Source organism: Pteropus medius, unplaced genomic scaffold (genome assembly GCF_902729225.1).
Source record: "Pteropus medius unplaced genomic scaffold, Ma_sr-lr_union100, whole genome shotgun sequence".
NCBI classification, from domain to species: Eukaryota; Metazoa; Chordata; class Mammalia; order Chiroptera; family Pteropodidae; genus Pteropus; species Pteropus medius.
In genome coordinates, this window is record NW_024356248.1 from 3,353,577 (window position 1) to 3,371,315 (window position 17,739).

At 41.1% G+C, this 17,739-nt stretch overlaps 1 protein-coding gene across 2 annotated transcripts; it reads left to right on the forward strand.

The window, feature by feature from the left end:
- Positions 1–3,509: 3,509 nt before the first annotated feature.
- On the forward strand, positions 3,510–14,283 carry LOC120600763 (glycine N-acyltransferase-like). 2 transcript variants are annotated; one of them, XM_039860284.1, is made up of 6 exons: positions 3,510–3,771; positions 7,403–7,498; positions 10,453–10,560; positions 12,344–12,470; positions 12,809–12,980; positions 13,406–14,283. In XM_039860284.1, exons 2-6 carry the CDS (start codon positions 7,421–7,423, stop codon positions 13,806–13,808), a joined length of 888 nt encoding a protein of 295 aa, XP_039716218.1. In that variant the 5' UTR covers positions 3,510–3,771; positions 7,403–7,420; the 3' UTR covers positions 13,809–14,283. The 2 variants fall into 2 exon arrangements, with proteins under 2 accessions (XP_039716218.1, XP_039716220.1); XM_039860286.1 differs by lacking the exon at positions 13,406–14,283 and having other exon boundaries at positions 3,511–3,771; positions 12,809–12,984.
- Positions 14,284–17,739: the final 3,456 nt, after the last annotated feature.

Here is a 17,739-nt window from a genome sequence, read left to right on the forward strand (position 1 = left end):
AGGGAATTCGAGGCCAATGCGATCTCAAAACATGCTTCACCCAATTGCTTAACCAAATATTTTGAACAACTGCTATATGCCAGGCATCTTTAAAACCTAAGAGACACATATGAATGCATCGCAATCCTGTATCGGTTGTTAGGGCTGCTGTAACAAATTTCACAGACTGGTAGCTTAAACAATATGAATTTATTTTCTCATAATACTGGAGGCTGGAAGTCCAAGATCAAGGTGTTAACAGGGTTGGTTTCTTCTGAGGCCTCTCTCCTGGGCTTGTAGGTGGCCACCTTCTCTCTGCGTCTCTTCTCTGTGCACGTCTGTGTCCTAATCTTCTCTTCCTATAAAGACACCAGTCACATTGGAATATGGCTCATCCATATGACCTCATTTTACCTCAGTTACCTCTTTAAGAGCTTTATCTCCAAATACAGGTGTATTCTGAGGTACTGAGGATTAGAACTTTCACATATGAACTTTAAGGGGAACACAATTCAGCCCGTAACAGTCCCCAACACCGCAGGCTAGTAATCTGCTAGACTGTCAGCTGGGTTATCAAAGGACCTAACAGGTGACATTTATTTGGGGATTGGGATAGTTGGGAAGAGGGACCCTGGAGCCCTTCTTCACATGTCCTCTCCAATCTCCCAGCGTCGTTTCTTTGAAATGTCATTGTATTCACTTTCGTACCAGCTCAACAGAAAGACGGCCAAGCCTTTCCCTTTTGCCAAATAAAGTGTTCCTTTCCAGCATAGGCAAAAAAAATCCCTAATGAAATTTACAGTCAAAAGCAGCATTCATGTCTAAATACCCTTCTTGAGAGTTCACAAGCCCCAGTTTAGATTCCGAAGGGGCCAGGCCTTCCATCCCCCTGGCCAAGTACACCAAGCAGGTGAGCACACGATTTACGGAAACTGGACACTTTCTCCTGGGACCTGGACCAGAGCTGGTCCATGGGAACATGGAGATGACCGGAGATCATCCTCACAGTAGCAGCAGCCTGTGGCCAACTCGTCTTGATATGTTCTTCTGAAATTTCCTTACTTTCTCCAAAAATTGGTACTCCAGGGAATAATATGGATCCCTAATATCTTTCAAATAAATTCTCCTCTCTGTTTTTGGAGTAATACAGCCCAAGTTACTTGCAACAAATAACCCTACCTATTATAATGGGAATCAAGGGGAATCAAGGCTCCACCCAGATTTTATAAGCAACTTTTTAATCCTTACTGTTATGAATTAGCTATTTCCCGACATTATTAAAGTCTTTCAATAAGCACGATTTAAATGATTCCGTGATATTGTCACGTGGGACATCATTTGGATCCTTTTGGCTTCAAGCAAGAAAAAGAAAAAAAAAACCCTGATTCAAAATGGCCTTAGTGACGAGGATATTTGTAACCTCACAACACTGAGCGTCCAGATGTAGATCAGGCATGAGGCTGGTGTCTCTCAGCAGCCCGGTAATGTCAAACGGGAGCCAGGCTCTTTTCTTCCTTTGATCACCGTTGGTTTTCATCCTAAGGTTGGCTCTCTTTATGTTTGTGATTTGGCTGCCAGTACGGGGCTTCGTTAACATGCAGCAAGAGAGACACAGAGGGAGAAATTTCAACAAGACTTACATTTCCCGGTGGAATGGTTGTAGACCAGCGGTTCTCTAATGATTATGAATATGCATTCTTCACTCATCACATTTTTATCTTGAATTAATGTTACGCCACTTCGCATATAATGTGAGAGCTTAACAATATAGTTTCATTCACCCCACCCCCCACCCCTGGTGCTATTGTTAAATAGTTTACTTATACGTATGCTGTAACTCTGTAGTGTTGAATTAAAAAGTCAGGATTTTTTTTTTTTTTAAATGTAAGGAAAGAAGGAAAAATAGGTTTAAAACTATGTAATATTTTCAATGCTCTCCTAACTGCAGTTCCAAAACTGTCATTGAATTTAATTTCCTTTCGGTCTATAGACTTTCTTCCTCTTAGGGCAGGTCTGCCTAGTTTATCTGAGAATGTTTATATTTTGTCTCCATTTTGAAAGGATATTTTGTTCGATGTGGACTTTTAGGTTGAGAGTTATTTTTCTTTGGACATTTAAAAATTGTCATTCTAGACCTAATTGTATATCTTCTGAAAGTCAGTCATTATTTATACTTTTATACGTAATTCAACTCTTTTATCTGGCTCCTTTTTCTCTCTATATTGAGTTTTCAGTCGTTTAATTCTGATGTGTCTGGGTGTGAGTTTTTTTCTATTTATAAATAGAAAAAGCTTATTCTAAAAAGGGAGCATCCTAAAGCCTATAGTTTTTCCGTATAAGTAATTTCTTTACTTAAAGTTAAAGTGGGGAGAAGGGTGAAAAAAAAGAAGGGGAATGAGAGGTATGAACTTCCAATTATAAAATAAATAAGCCACCAAGATATAGTGTACCACACAGGTGAGAGTGAGGGCTGAAGGAGACAGAGAACCAGGCTCTGTTTTCTGGTATTGGGGCACAGAAGGACCTTACTCTTTTGTCATAGTCAACTTTTGTGGGATATGGACCCTACTGGAGTCCAGAGATCCTCCTCTCTGCTGGTAGTGACAGAACAGCTTCGACGGCCTTCGGCCTTGGAGAAATAGTCATGAATGATTATAATGACCTCGACCTCCCAGAGTGCTGAGAATGAATACTCCAGGAGAAACAAGAATCCTCGAGAGGACAGGAAAAAAAAATATGCAAACTCATGCTGTGCTAGTCTGCGGATGGAAGGGACACACCAGCTTTTCCGAATTTCTCTCTAGACACCAGCCACCCCGTCCCTGATCCCCTCTCTGATTAGCGAGTGATTCTTCTTCCCTCTATAATGAAACTACCCACTCTCATGGTAAACGAGGATAAGGATGATGACGACGAGACACAGTGTCAAACTTCCCTCTTCGGCCGCTTCACACAGAGGAGTTGGGACTCAAACTATCATTTCTATGAACCTTCTTTTCTTTTCTGAAGATGATAAAGCAAGTGTTAAGGTGGCGTCACGGGCACCCCGGAGCGAGGAGGCTCTGGGTTTAAATTCTATCTAATTCAGTCACACTAAACTTCAGTTTTCTGCTCTATAAAAGTGAGACTCAGAAGTGGCCCCAACTGAGTCATTGTTGGGATGTTTAACTGCAACCTCGGAATGGGTAGGGGTGAGGGCACAGCTTATACTGAAAAAGGAGGATCCTAACAGCTTTAGTCACTTCATGCAAGTGATTTTTCTGTTCTGTATACGTGTAAGAAAAGAGATCAGATTCTGCAGATCAGATCTTATCCTTGTCTTTCTTACCGCCTTGCTGTTACTGCAGCTATTTGAGGATGGGAAGGGGAGAAGAAGGTATCGCCTGCACAGTCTGACTCTTTCTTTCCATTTATCTGGCCTGTTGGTTTCACACACATTGCAGTGTAATGAGAGGGCCCATGGGGACAAAGAGCAGCCTGGTGTTCTGGGGCCAAAAAACAGCTCGGATAGCACTCTGTCAACCTTTAACTTTAGAGAGCCAGACCTTTCAACGTGAGACACAGAAAGGAAGGGCTGATTTGCATCAGAGCTGACGCCAGAATTTTTTGCATTGTGTAAAGTCCACCTTGCAATCTCATCTCAAAAATTTCTGGAGGAGACATACCTAAAAGCACTCTGTAAGACCTTGCTGAACTGACTGCATCAGAAGGAAATTTCATTATCCAGACATCGGCTCTTCTCATTTGTTCCCGGGGACACCTGTGAAGACTGGTGTAGAGACAGCTCCTCAGGTGAGGACTCATTCCCCTCTCCCCGTCCCCAGAAGACATAATTGCCGCTTTGTGTCATTCTCTCCACTTAAGTGATACGAAGCAAAATTCTCATATTGTGTCATATTCAGTAAAAACATATATCTAAGGAAAATGATTATCTTCAACTTAAGAAACACATATCTGGCACCTACTCTGTAAAGGGCGGCTCGTCAGGCACCATGAAAAATTTCTTGCAATTTTCTGATGCGAACCGATACATGCATGGGGAGAGATTCGGGCGCTTCCGGAAGAGGGTGGGTGAATGGGGTTCTTAATGTGTAGAGAAATTGCAAACATGACCATGTTTAATTTTTCTGGTTATTTTATAAGTTTTTTCCCTTCCTGACAGGAAAGCTGGCTGTTGTACTTAAAGCCAGAGAGGAAATAAGTAGATGAATGAAAACGAGAATACGAACCAAATTTATTGTTTACTTAAATTGTATAATAGAATTTAAAGTTTACATCTATACTGCTACTACCACAATCTATTTTTCATTTGTCTATGTTTTATTTTAATTTTGATTAAATTTATTGGGGTGGCATTAATCAAATTGTATAGGTTTCAAGTGTACAGTTTAATAATGTGCCATCTGTATATTGCATCGTGTGTTCACCACCCAAAGTCAAATCTTCTGTCACCATATATTTGACCCCCTTTACCTCTTCCCCCTTTTTCTCTGGTAACCACTAAACCGGTGTCTGTATCTGAGTTTTTGTTTGTCTTGTTCTTTGTTGCTTTCAGTTTTACATCCCACGTATGAGTGAAATCACATGGCTCTTGGCTTTTTCTCTCTCGCTTATCTTATTCAGCATGACAATTTCAAAATCCATCAGCGTTGCTGCAAATGGCAGTGTTTCATTTTTCCTTATGGCTGAATTATATTCCATTGTATATATGGACAACATCTTCTTGATCCAATTATCTATCAAAGGACACATTGGTTGTTTCCATGTCTTAACCACTGTGAATAATGCCGCAATGAATATTGGGTGCATATATCTTTATGAATAAATGTTTTCAAATTTGGGGGACAGATACCCAGAAGAGGAATTGCTGGGTCACATGGTAATTCTATTCTTAATTTTTTGAGGAATCTTTCATACTGTTTTCCCTAGTGGCTGTACCAGTTTACATTCCTGCCAGCAGTGTACGAGGGTTCCTCCTCCCCACGACTTCTCCGATATTTGTTATTACTTGTAACGTTGATGATAGTCATTCTAACAGGCGTGAGGTGGTATCTTATTGTGGTTTAGACTTGCATTTCCCTAATAGCTAAGGAAGTTGAGCATCTTTTCGTATGTCTGTTGGCCATTTGTATGTCTTCTTGGGAGAAGTCTCTGTTCAGGTGCTCTGCCCATTTTTTAATGGGATTGTTTGGTTTTTGCTGCTGTTGAGTTGCAGGAGCTCTTTATATATTTCTGATATTAGTTCCTTATAGGAGGCATTTGCAAATATCTTCTCCCATTCAGTTGGTTGCCTCTTTGTTTGTTGATAGTTTCTTTTGCTGTGCAGAAGCTTTATAGTTTGATGTTGTTCCACTCATTTATTTTCGCTTTTACTTCCCTTGTCTTTGAGGTCAAATTCTTTAAACCCTCTCTAAAATCAAGGTCCGTGAGTATAGTATCCATGTTTTCTTCTATGAATTTATTGTTTCAGGTCTTATATTTAGATCTTTGATCCATTTTGAGTTAATTTTGATGTATGGCGATAACAGTCGAGTTTCATTCTTTTATATGTGGCTTTCCAATTGTTCTTATCTACGTGGTGTATGAACCGTTTTATGTTCTACATTCTCTCCTTTTAGCTTAACACCTTCTCATATGTCCACACATATAGGTATCAGGCTAATGTCTCGGAGCTGCATTGCCCCGATAGACGGTATTTCATATGACCTTCCCCTATTCCTGGACATTGGAATTTTGCTCTGAACTTGCTCCCGTTTGTGTGACTTTATCAAATCCTTAGAGCTTATTTCTTTTTTTGAATCGATTTCTTCGGGTTAATTTTTTATTTCTGGAATGACCGAGTCAAGGGTTCTGAAATTCACTCAATTCTGCCAGTTCACAGCGAGTGTGTCTGATTTTCTGGAGAATGTCAGTCTCAGTTGTCTTCATCTACCCTATTTATTGAGCACCATGCTTGGTTATTAGTTTGTGTGTACATCCTTGGAGGGTGGTTCCAAACGCTGCCCTTTTCAGGAAATACGGTAATATTACACCTCAGATTTGACATCAAACTCTACATTGTATCTTACACTCATGTAACTTCCTTGTGAGTTTTCTCTCTCTCTCTCTCTCTCTCTCTCTCTCTCCCTCCCCTCCCCCACTCCCCTCGAAGCTCCACCCCAGCCACCCCAACTCCAATCTCTGTATGCTCAAGTCCGTGAGACCCCCGTGCCCTGATCAGGCTCCATTTCCCTGAGCGGCAGCCCTCTGACAATAAGCTGATGGAGTCATAAGGCTTATCTTTTCTGCTTTCCTTTTCTTGGGGATCATAGTTCTGCACTGCCTGATGTCCAACACATAAAAACTGTTGTTTCATTCACTTTAGTTAGTCTTGTCATTGTTTCAGGTGGGAAGGTAAACCCAGATCCTGTTACCTGATCTGGGACAAAAACATAGGTCTCCTTCTTGCTGTTCTAAAATGACTAAATTACCCGACTTCTGGCCTGGAGTGTGGAATCGCAGGCTCCGCCTGTTTTAATGCAACGTCCTCCTCTCAGAACGCTTCTCCCATGGCTTCACTTAGAAGTCACTTCGTACGCTTCCCAAGATCACGATTCCAAAATAGAAAAATGCAAAACAGCCTCTTTTTCCTCTCTCTCTCTCTCTCTCTCTTTTTTTTTCACGCTATTGGGGTTTTATGGATGTGTTGGTAATTCCAATCCGATGCAGAGTCAGCTCTGCAAAAACGTCATTTTCCTACTATCTAGTAATTTGTACACTATGTACCATAGATCTGAGAGTGAGGCTTAGAGGTGGAATACGACTCAAAAAATAGGGTGAGGTTCAGTGACAGGGTGAGAGAACCAGCTGAAACTATATGACTTGGCGATTAAAAAAAATTAGTTGTTTATATTTTAGACTATGTCAAAACGCCTTCCATTAAAAAGGCTGCATCAAAATATCGTGCAATAGACAGCACTTTAACTCAGGTGAAGAGGAATAGAAGAAGATGGAAGGGAAGGAAGAGGAGAGGGTTACTGCTGTTACCCACCTACCTTTGAGGAAACCAAGGCACAGAGAGGCTGAGTAACGTCCCCAAGGTTACGCAGCTTGTTACTGGCGGAGTCAGCGGAATCACTGATCACAACTTAATGGCAAAAGACATTTATATTTTAAATAAATGCGCTTGGTGATCTAATGTAAAACGGATCTGTGGAATCCATTGAAGTGCGAGAAGGTAAATTACAAAATTCAGAAGCACCTCCTGCGCTTTCTGCCATTCTTGTCCTTCCGTGGAGTTGGTGAGGACCGTAGTGAAAGTGACACCAATGAAGAGTCCCTGAAGAGGGGCCTGGTCGTTAGCCTAGAACTTGCTACGTTTGTTTCTGAGACTCTTTCAGCTCTTCTCATCCCTGATTTTTTCTTGTTTTTTTTTTTTCTCTAGGCTCAGGTATCTTCCATTATGTTCCAACTGCAAGGTGCCCAGATGCTTCAGACCCTGGAGAGGTCCTTGAGGAAGAGCCTTCCTGAATCCTTAAAGGTGACGACTGAAAATGTTGAGAGGAGTAAGGAATAGCGCTTTCCTGTGAAAGAGGTGGAAAAGAGACTAATGTTTATTGAGCACCAATTCTGTGCCAGTCACTAGCACCTGTTTCCTGTCACTTAATTAACATTATCTCCCTTCAAGATATTTGCTGTTATGTCCATGTCCCTGATGAGAAAGTGGAGGCTCAGTTAAGTCACTGGCCCCATATCACACAAGTGGCGAGCTGCAATATACTCTGTATGAACGTGGTTATGCCTGAGATCTAACACTGCCTTTTGCTCTGTGCTTTGCGATTCAAAAAATATCCCCTTGCTCTTTTCCAATGAACATCCTGTAATAGCCCTGGAAATCTTCCCAGAGTTCTCTTCCCAAGCCAAGACTACACAATAATGTTTAATTTGCCCTCCCTAAAAAACCACTCAGTGGGGTGAAATGTTGACCATCACGAGTCTTCTTCAAAATTAATAATAAGCGAATTCCTGCGTTGACTTAAACTGTTCATTTGCTCCGAAGGTCCCACACATCGGGCTGTTCTGTGGCTGACTCTCGCGTGTCCTTTAGTTTAGCACAACTGATCAGAGATCTCGGGGCTCAGTAAAACCCTAACACAAGCACTGACATCCGGAACTGTGCAAGGACAAAATTTCAGTGATAAGCTGAGGTCCTTGCTTGTGTTTTGCTTTAACAACCAAAGGGGCAGGGTCCGCTCCAATGGAACCTAAGCGCAACTGTGTGTGTGTGTGTATGCGCACACGTGTGTGTAAAACAATCATTTTTCCCTGAAACTTTTATTGTCGTAGAAACAGGAACTAGATTTCTACCGTGTAATGAGACATTCCTATAAGATGCATACATTTTAGATAAGGTAAATGCATTCATCTCCCTCACTCCCTGATAGATTCGTCATTCCCTTCTTTCGATAAAAAGGAGAAAATATTATTTGTTTCATTATGTTATTTGTATACCCTTTGGCTTCATTTTCATTGATTAGAAATAGAAAAATGAAATAACTTGCTTGTTCTTTAATTACCACCAAAAATAAATGGCTTTAAATCGACTAATGAAAAATTTTGGTAGATCCCACTAACATTAATCTCTATTCCCTAATAGTTAGCTGCTTTTACTTGATAATCCTTAAGATCCAGGCAAGCTCTCAGGAAGACAGTCAATTTTTTCTTAGCTGTTACATCAGTTAGATACCCTAAGGACACTTACCTAAGACATTTTTTATGGTGAGTAGCTATTTTAAAAAATTCTTTGGGTTAAACGTTTTTCTTCCATGCTCTGCAGTATAAAATTTCGTGATTTAAATTTCTCTTTTCACCTTGTGTTAAGTGAGTCCTAAACATTTTAAGAAAACTCTTGGTGCTTCCCAAGTGTCCTCTCTTGGTTAATCTCTGTGGTTAGAGAAGGCGGCCTTCATGACTCCTCAATTTTCATGAAGGAATAACATTGCTCTTATTTGGTTGCTTATTAAAGATACACTTTCCCTCTACTTAGAATCTAGAATATTTGTATGCCATGTACCTTTAATGGAGGTATTACTTAGAACTCAATACTTACTTGAGTCTTAGTTGAGAAAAAGTTTATCTATTTTCCTAAGTGTTAGATATCAAATGCATTTTATTGCATCTGTCACCTCCAGCTGAGTCAGCTTAGAGCAGATGCCTGATTTACTCTGTTCTGAGTTCAGAAGGGGAAAAAAAAAAACAAAAAAACAAAAAAACAAGTTTTAATTAATTAGGCCATGGGAATAAGAAAGAGTAGCAGTTCTACATATTTTGCTAAATGACACTGAATTCCTATATCAAACCTCCGCTCATGGCTGAAAATAGAATAAATGCAGATAAACTGAGTCAATCTAGAGTGAACCCCTCCCTCTTATATTTCTCCCTGGTCTAACATCAATATCTCATGTGGGGTGGGGGGCGCGACAGGAAGGAAGGATACCAGTATAGCCCTTGGACGTCATTAGTCCAACTGGAGACCATTAAAGCGTGCATCATCTTTTGGACCTTCGGTCACTGGCATATTTCCATGCTGGTATCTGTGGAAGCTTCATGTTCACAGTTGTTATAGGGCCCATGCTGCTGCATTCCCCAAGCCCCAAACCACAAGACATATCATGTTCACAGGCTTGATCTAATTCACCCTCTCCCCACTCCTCCCTCTCCGTCAATAGCCTGTCAAGCATGGCAGAGGTGGGGATCAAAGACTGGACCTAGGCTCGGGGAACCCACAGCCCATTCTCTTGAGCTCTCTGCTGTGGCCTCTGCTTGTTGGTGGGAGTTCATTTAACCTTTCCAGAGGGTAATATGGACATATATACGTTAAAAAGTTTTAAGCATAACCTTTGAACCAGCGATTACCCTTCTGTATAGTCTAAGAAAATATCAAGTGCCCATGCAAAGATTTCTGTGTAAGCATGTTCTATAAAGAATTATTTCTTAAAGTGAAACGTTAAAGAGAAACAGCTGAAATAACCATGGATAGGAAAATGAATAAGTAAAACTGTGATACATTCATACAATGAAATCCTATATGGTCACTAGAAATAATTGAAAGATTTTGTGTTTATGAACATCGAAATATGTTCATAATATACTCAGTGGGGAAAACAGCGTGCATCAGATCATTTTATTTTTGTAAGAATGTGTATAACCAGGAAAGGGTCTGGGAAAAGATAAGTTAAATCCTATAAGGAGTGTTCTTAATCATTCATTTTATTTGTCCAAATATTTTACTATATGTATGTGTGATTCATATTGGAGAGAAGAAAAAGCTTCTACATTTGAGGTAAAAAAAAATGTAGCACATGGAGATTATTTGACTTAGATGCTCTACTTAACCCATTTCTATCACAAAATTTCATGATTTCATAGAGATAATCTTTGTCCTGATCAAACAGAGAACTTTGCCAACCTTCTCACTTTCTCTGGATGCTGCAGGTTTATGGGACCATCTTCTACATGAAACAAGGAAACCCATTCAAGCTAAAGGCCCTGGTGGACAAGTGGCCCGATTTTAATACAGTGGTTGTCCGCCCTCAGGAGCAGGTAAGGTGCCAGATGTGGATTGCAGATGCTCTTATTTGCTGTATGCCTACCAAGTACCTGGCAATGTGGTAGACCCAGAAGACACAGAAATGAATGGTAGGGATGGAGAACAAGCCCCTGTCCTCGAGGAGCTCACAGCCTGGTGGCAATGGTAGATAAGCAAATAAGTGACAACTTAGTGTAAAGTATGCAAGAATAGAAGATGCACAACAAACAGAAATAGCAGAGGCGAAAGCCGATTAAATTGTGGAGGTTGAAGATGGAGGTTACAGGATAGGGTTAGAGGTGCTTGTTGGTGGCAGTTCCACCAAATATAGATAACTATATTTTCGCGAGGCCGACAAGGCAAAGAGGACATAACACGGGCAAAGATAAGAAGGTGTACCCAGAACAGTGAGTTAGGGTGATTACAAAAGCAAATTTATAATGTTAGAGTTTCCATATATGTATTTGGGGGAAATATTTAAAAACGAACGAAAACTAAATTTCAAAAACGAAACTTCCTGTCGGAAGCCAGCCGACCAAGTCAAACCGGGTACCTGAATGGGGGAGCGGGGACTGAGAAAAAAGAGAAGACAGACAGGGTGCAGGAGGGAGAGCAGATCTCACACTGCCTCTCCGAGTTTATTTCTTAACCTCCTTTTAAACACAGTCTGTTTTCCTTGTGCATTTCAAAACAACACAAAAGTAACATCCTAAAGATCCAGGTGCAATTGACACTCCCTTCGACACTCCCTTAGGCTATACTTAACCTTCTTCTTCCTGAAATTCAACAGAACCAGCCTTTACTTTTTTATGCAAGCAGGCCTCCTGAGATAAACCATGCACTCTTTTGAATTTGGGGAGCTTTGGCTCCCTACAACTTCCTAAGCTCATTTTCAAACATCCAGTGAAATTATAGATTTATCAAAATGCAAGTATTATACCTTTCATACAAATAAAAACTATTTAAAACTACTATTTTAAGCAGGACATCAAATGGAGATATTCATATAAATAATAAAAACCAAACTGTAATAAAATTATTGGATCTTTTATCTTAAATGTGATTTTAAGGAATAAAGTATGTTAGTGGGCTCATTGCTGACCTGTGAGTGTCTTTTGAGCAGCATTTCCCAACTATTTAAAAAAGTTTTCTAATTCTGCACGGGTTGTGGTAATATTTCTGTGATTTCTTCCTTGTCATAATCTCATCTGTTATTTCATAATTGAAGGGGATCTTCTAAAGAAATGGTTTCTCAGTTTTTCGGGAACTACAACTTGTTTAACTATAGTATTGTTTTAAGGAAGCATTTTTAATTTGGTTTCTTCTTCTTTGGCTTCATTAAGTACAGATGGAGATTTCCATCCAGAGTTATCTGTAACTAAATTTAATACTGTCGCGTGTGTCACTTTTGCGTTCTGCAGCTGTTTAGCTATAGTAAATTTTATTCTTGCAACAGAAACTTTTCCTTGTCAAATGCATTTCTCTTCTTCCTATTGAGGATGATGGAAGTATAGAAGAATGCTTTCTAAAGAGCTGTGTCTTTGTTTGGATTGTTTGGTTTAATGCACTATTTGGGCAGGAAATATTGTTGCGCGGTTTTCCATCATAAATCGAATACTTGAAACTCTCATCTTCGTCTCGTGATTTGAATGATTCAGAAATCATTATAATGCACCTACAAGAATACCAATATTTTAGTACTTGGTAATATCACAGTGTAATGAAATTTAGAAAAAAAGCATTGCAGTAATGAAATACGTGGAATTTCCTTTATTCCTCCTTCCCCGACGATGACAGGAGATGACAGACGACCTCGATCACTACACCAATACTTACCAGATCTACTCCAGTGACCCCAAGAACTGTCAGAATTTCCTTGGCTCACCAGAAGTCATCAACTGGAAACAGCATTTGCAGATCCAATGTAAGAGGACTGGGGAATAGATGTTGGCTGCTGTTTTTTAAATAACTCATCTCCTGTGGTTATCAAAACTGCATGATGATGTAGCCCAGAAATTTTGGTTCCGGTCTTGGTCTTACCACCAACGGCATGATCGTGGCCGAATGAATTTCTGAACACTCTCTCGCTTGTGTAAAATGCACAAATTCGGACGACTTGACCGCTGCCACGCAGTGGCAGCACCAAGTCAGCACCAAGGTTTTCTGACTGTAAATCCCAGACACTTCCTACTCCTCTGGAATAGGATGCTTTTCTATAAAATATATGGAAATCGTTTCATCTCTCCTTTTAATCCCATCAAGGTACACAGCCCGCCCTGAAAGAGGCGATACAAAATCTCGCAGCTCTGAAATCCTCCAAAGTCGAGGAAACAGAATGCTTTCTTTATATGCCAGCCGAGACAATAAAGAAAATAATTCCTTCCCTGTTGGACGTGAAGAAATTATCACCTCAGGGTGGCAAGCCCAAGGCCATGTGAGTTTGATAAAAGTCACTCTGTACTACTCACATCTCTTGTTCCTGAAGTAGCCTCCCAGCTTCTCTTCCTGCTTCCACTCTGGCCTCTCTACTATCCATGTTATTCAAAGCAATCAGAATAACCATTTTTAGAAATGTAATTTGGACTACGTTTTTCCCCTGCTTAAAAATATTCCACCAGCTAATTTCTCATCTGAAATACACAAGGCCTCTGTCAACTTCTTTGACCCGTCTTGTCCTCCCTGCTTACTCTCTCCAACGACGTTGACCTTCTTTCTGTCCTTCTGTCATGGCAAGCTCCCCCCTACTCCAGGACCTTGCATTTGCTATTTCCTCTGCCTAGTCTGTCTCTCAAGACAACAGAGATATGAACAGACATAATAAATACTCATGGACTTTGCTTTTCTCTTGAATTTCCACAGCAACCAAGAATTGTTTAAACTCTCATCCTTGGATGTCACCCATGCTGCCCTGGTGAATAAATTCTGGCGTTTTGGTGGCAATGAGAGGAGCCAGAGATTCATTGAGCGCTGTATCCGGACCTTGCCCTCTTTCTGTCTGCTGGGGCCTGAGGGGACCCCTGTGTCCTGGTCCCTGACAGAACATACAGGAGAGCTGAGGATGGGAAGCACCGTACCTGAACACCGGGGCCAGGGTCTCATTTCCCATGTCCTGTATGTCCACGCCCAGGCTCTGAACAAACTGGACATCCCCTTCTATTGTCACTCAGCCAAGGATCACAAAATCATTCATAAAGTATTTTACAATCTACAATTTGTCTCCATGCCTTGTACCTGGAACCAGTGGCATTGTGTGCCTCTGTGATGCTGTCTTAAACACAAGATAGTGTCAGATGGGCCTGGGCATGCAGCTGCAGTAGTACATGGATGGATGGAGAAAAAGAATAAACTCTAATTGTAATCATCAGTAAAGGAGTGGGCTCTGGTTGACAGGGCCACTGTGGTCCCTACTCTCAAATCACTCATAGATTGATTTCACTTTGGATTCAGCAGACCTGGCATGGCCAGACCTCTCTGCAGTGCACCTTAATCTTGTCTGGTTTCCTACACTTTCGAATCTCAGTGACACTCTTTATTCAGCTGCATGCAGCCCTAATGCTTCTCCTGGACTCTATCTCACACATGGATTGTTGCCAAGAGGCATATCTTGCCAATTTTGCCAAGATATGGTATTATATTATGAATAGCACGATTTTTCCTCTCTCTTTCCATTACTGTCATTTTTTTGAGTTTTACTGAGTTGTAGCTGACAAATAAAGTTGTAATATATTTAAAGTGCACAATGTGATGATTTGATATATGTGTGCATTGTGAAAAGATCTCCACGATCAAGGTAATTAACACATTCGTCGCCTTACATATTTTTACCCAAAATGCAAGCCTGAATCTAATCATAAAGAAAAAAATCAAGCAAACACTTCAGGAAAAACATAACACAAACCAAAATTGAGGGACATTCTACAATACAACCAACATGTATATGTAAAAATTCTCAATACCGTGCAAGAAAAGGATGGTCGAAGAATTGTTCCAGATAAAACAAACCTAAAAAGTATGACAGCTAAAAGCAATTTGAGGTTCTGGATTGAACGCCGGGTCAGAAAAAAATTTCTACAGATGATAATGTTGCTACCGTTGGCATAAGTTTTATATGTTCTGTGTATTAGTACTAGTAATTGAGACACATTAAATTTGTATTATGGTTATGTAAGAGAATGTCCCTGTACTTCCGTGATACATGCTGATATATTTGGGGCAAATGATTACGATTACAGCAACCCACAGAAGAATGTAAATGTATGTAGAAACACATATAGCAAACTAAAATAGGTGAATATAGGTGAAGAGTATGTATGTATTTAGAACTTAAAGTATTATTGTTGCAATTTTCTGAAAGTTCTCACTGAGTTCGTCTACACTTCCCCAAGTTCATTGAGCATCCTTATAAGCAGTGTTTTGAACTCTGCATCTGTTAGATTTCTTGACTCCATTATTCCTGGATCTCTGTTCTGTCATATGGTTTCTGCTTCTTTGTCTTCCCATTCTGGCTGCCTCTCCATGTCTGTTTCTATACACTAAGCAAAGCTCCTAAGTCTCCCAGTCTTGTTAGTGTGGATTTGTGTAGTGGGTGTCCAGTGGCACAGTCCTGAGAAGGGTTCAGCTGCAGGCCAAATGTAGCCCCAGCCTGTGCCCCTCCAGGGCCACCTGTCAAGATTCAGCAAGCAATCCACAGATGCTGTGCTTATAGTTGCCTCAAAAGGCCACACCAGAAACTGAGGCCAGCTGCCACCAGCGTGAGTCCAGGCCCCGCTCAGCAATGAGCATCAGACTGGCTGAGGATACACCTGGATGTGGCTTGGGTGGGGCCATGAGTTGGGGGAGGTGAGATTTCCTCTCACCTCTGGGAATCCTCTGGGCAGAGCAACCTCTGTTATCCGGTTTGATGATGTCACGGCGACGGTCGCTGTGTCAGGTGCACTGGGAGTGGATGGGCTCAACAAGGACAACTAGATACCGCCAGCACTTCTGTACAGAGCAAGTCTCGCCTCGGCCCTCACTCTGACAATGTCGCCGTGTTGCCCTGGTGCACCAAAGTCTCTGGTGCCCTCTGCATGCAGCCGAATGGGCACTGGTGCTCAAAGCCGGCAGGTCCGTCGCTCGCAGATGCAGCCCCTTTAAGAGGCGTCTGTCGCTGCCGCAGCCTCTGTCTCACTCAGCTCCTGGGGACAGGGCAGCCCCGCCTCCTCGCCCGGTCCTGCCTTCTGCCTTTGCAGGGTGCTTTCTTGGATTTCTCCATAGTTGTATGGCTTGTCCATCTACATCCCAGGTGAGTTTTCCTTGCTGCTTGCTCCTTGTTTCCGTCACAACTGTGTTTTGGGTCACCAGAGGGATGAACAGAGCCTCTGTCATCTACGCGATTCCCCCGCCCTCCACCATTTGTTTCCATTGCAAGAGTTTCTGGCCTAAGGTGAATCGTAATGTTGTATCAAGGGATCTGGTAAGGAAAAAAATAACACAATGCATGTGAACGTGCCTTATAATTGCTACATGATGTATACCTACAGAATATTGCTTTAATATGCCAAAATCTAGTGCCCTGGGTAATGTGGTAAAACTCGGACTAGGGCTCAGGAGTGTGTCTGAATTTCAGGTGGGACTCAGCCGCTTGGTGGGTATATTGTGCAAGTCACATCGGCACTGTGTATTTTGATTTCCCATTTAAAAAAAATGCAGATAACAGTACATGGACACGTAAAAATAGGAGAGGGACTGCATAAATGCAAGTTAGAGAATTGGCTCAAGTTTGCAGATGGAGCCTAGTTATCATTAGCCTAAGCCTCATTTAATACTTAACATCGATAAGAGCCAGGGAAGAGAAGAAAGGATTTTTTAATGCTCCAGATGTCTTGAGGAATTCTTATAAGCTGAAGAGTAAAATAGATCAGGACTACGGAACAATGAAATCGTAAGAAAGTACCACGTGTTTTATAAAAACGTGTGACACGTCTGTCAGAAAGGCACAGGGGTAGGATCAGCTGAGAGTTGACAGAAACACAAGCTGCAGCAAAGCTTGGCTCACTGGCCCTTGGGGTTTCATCCTGATTTTTGCTAAGCATTCTGTAAATGTAAGGCTGTTAGGAGGGCCACTGGGGATGGCAAGCAGCAGAAAGCTTCTGACCCTTGCAAGATTGGAGGGCCTCACACAAAGATGGCAAGCTATTGTCACATCTTGTAACATGTCCCATCCTGTCTTCCCTAAATCCCAGGAGCAGGTGAGAGTAATTTTTTTTAAGTGTGCACGGGAACTCTCAAACTCACAGATAAAGAGAAAAGCAGGAATGACTAAAGAATTGACAAGGTAAAGGGAGGCATCAGACGCAACCTGTGGATGAATTCACACCCGCTGAAAGAGAAATAGAGACAGTAGAAGACTTTCGATAAGTGTAATTGTGATATTTTCTGTTACATGCATAAAAAAGAAGCACCTAGAGATTCCGGAAATAAAATATTGGAACTTTAAGTGAAAATTTCAGTAGAAGGGTTGAGTAGCAAAGTGGACACTATGGATCATTTAAAAGCTGGATGATCTGGCGGATCGTAATACAAAATGAAGATGAGATGGAAAATATGGAAAAAAAGATAAAAGAACTGAATGACACTGCCAAGTTTTAACGTCTATCTAAACAACATTTCGAAAAATAAGAACAGAGCAAGTAAAGGGATAAAAACAATTTAAAATGAGGAATAGGAAAGAGTTTCCAAAGTGAAGAAAGACTTGAGATTGAAAGTATTCGCTTCAGACTGAGTGTGAAAAGAACTCATTAGATACACGATTTGCGCAATTTCCCAGCACCGAAGACGAAGACGGGATCCTATGAGGTTATACAGAGAGGGAACAGACTGGTGCAGTTCACGGAGTCACAATCACACTGACTTTGGACTTCTCACGAGCAGCCCGAGCTACTTGGCAAACAGAGAAGCAGTATCACGAAAGTTCTGAGGAAAGGTCTTAAATCTACAATCGTAAAAATAGGCCCAACACTGGGGTATAAGGTACGTGCATATCAAGTCATCACTAATATGTATAACTTTATGTGTCAAATATACCTCCGTAAAGATGGAGGAAAAATATTAAACCGATCTTAAATGATAAAACATTATAGGATGCATAGAACCTCATTATAATTGTAGGAGAATAAAAAGATGTCACTGTTGAGAGGGATGGGAGCGGCTTT

Coding starts and splice junctions, on each gene's coding strand:
- LOC120600763 (XM_039860284.1), top strand. CDS start 7,421: ATGTTCCAACTGCAAGGTGCCCAGATGCTTCAGACCCTGGAGAGGTCC. Junction 7,499..10,452: donor GCCTTCCTGAATCCTTAAAG/GTGACGACTGAA, acceptor TGGATGCTGCAG/GTTTATGGGACCATCTTCTA. Junction 12,981..13,405: donor GGTGGCAAGCCCAAGGCCAT/GTGAGTTTGATA, acceptor GAATTTCCACAG/CAACCAAGAATTGTTTAAAC.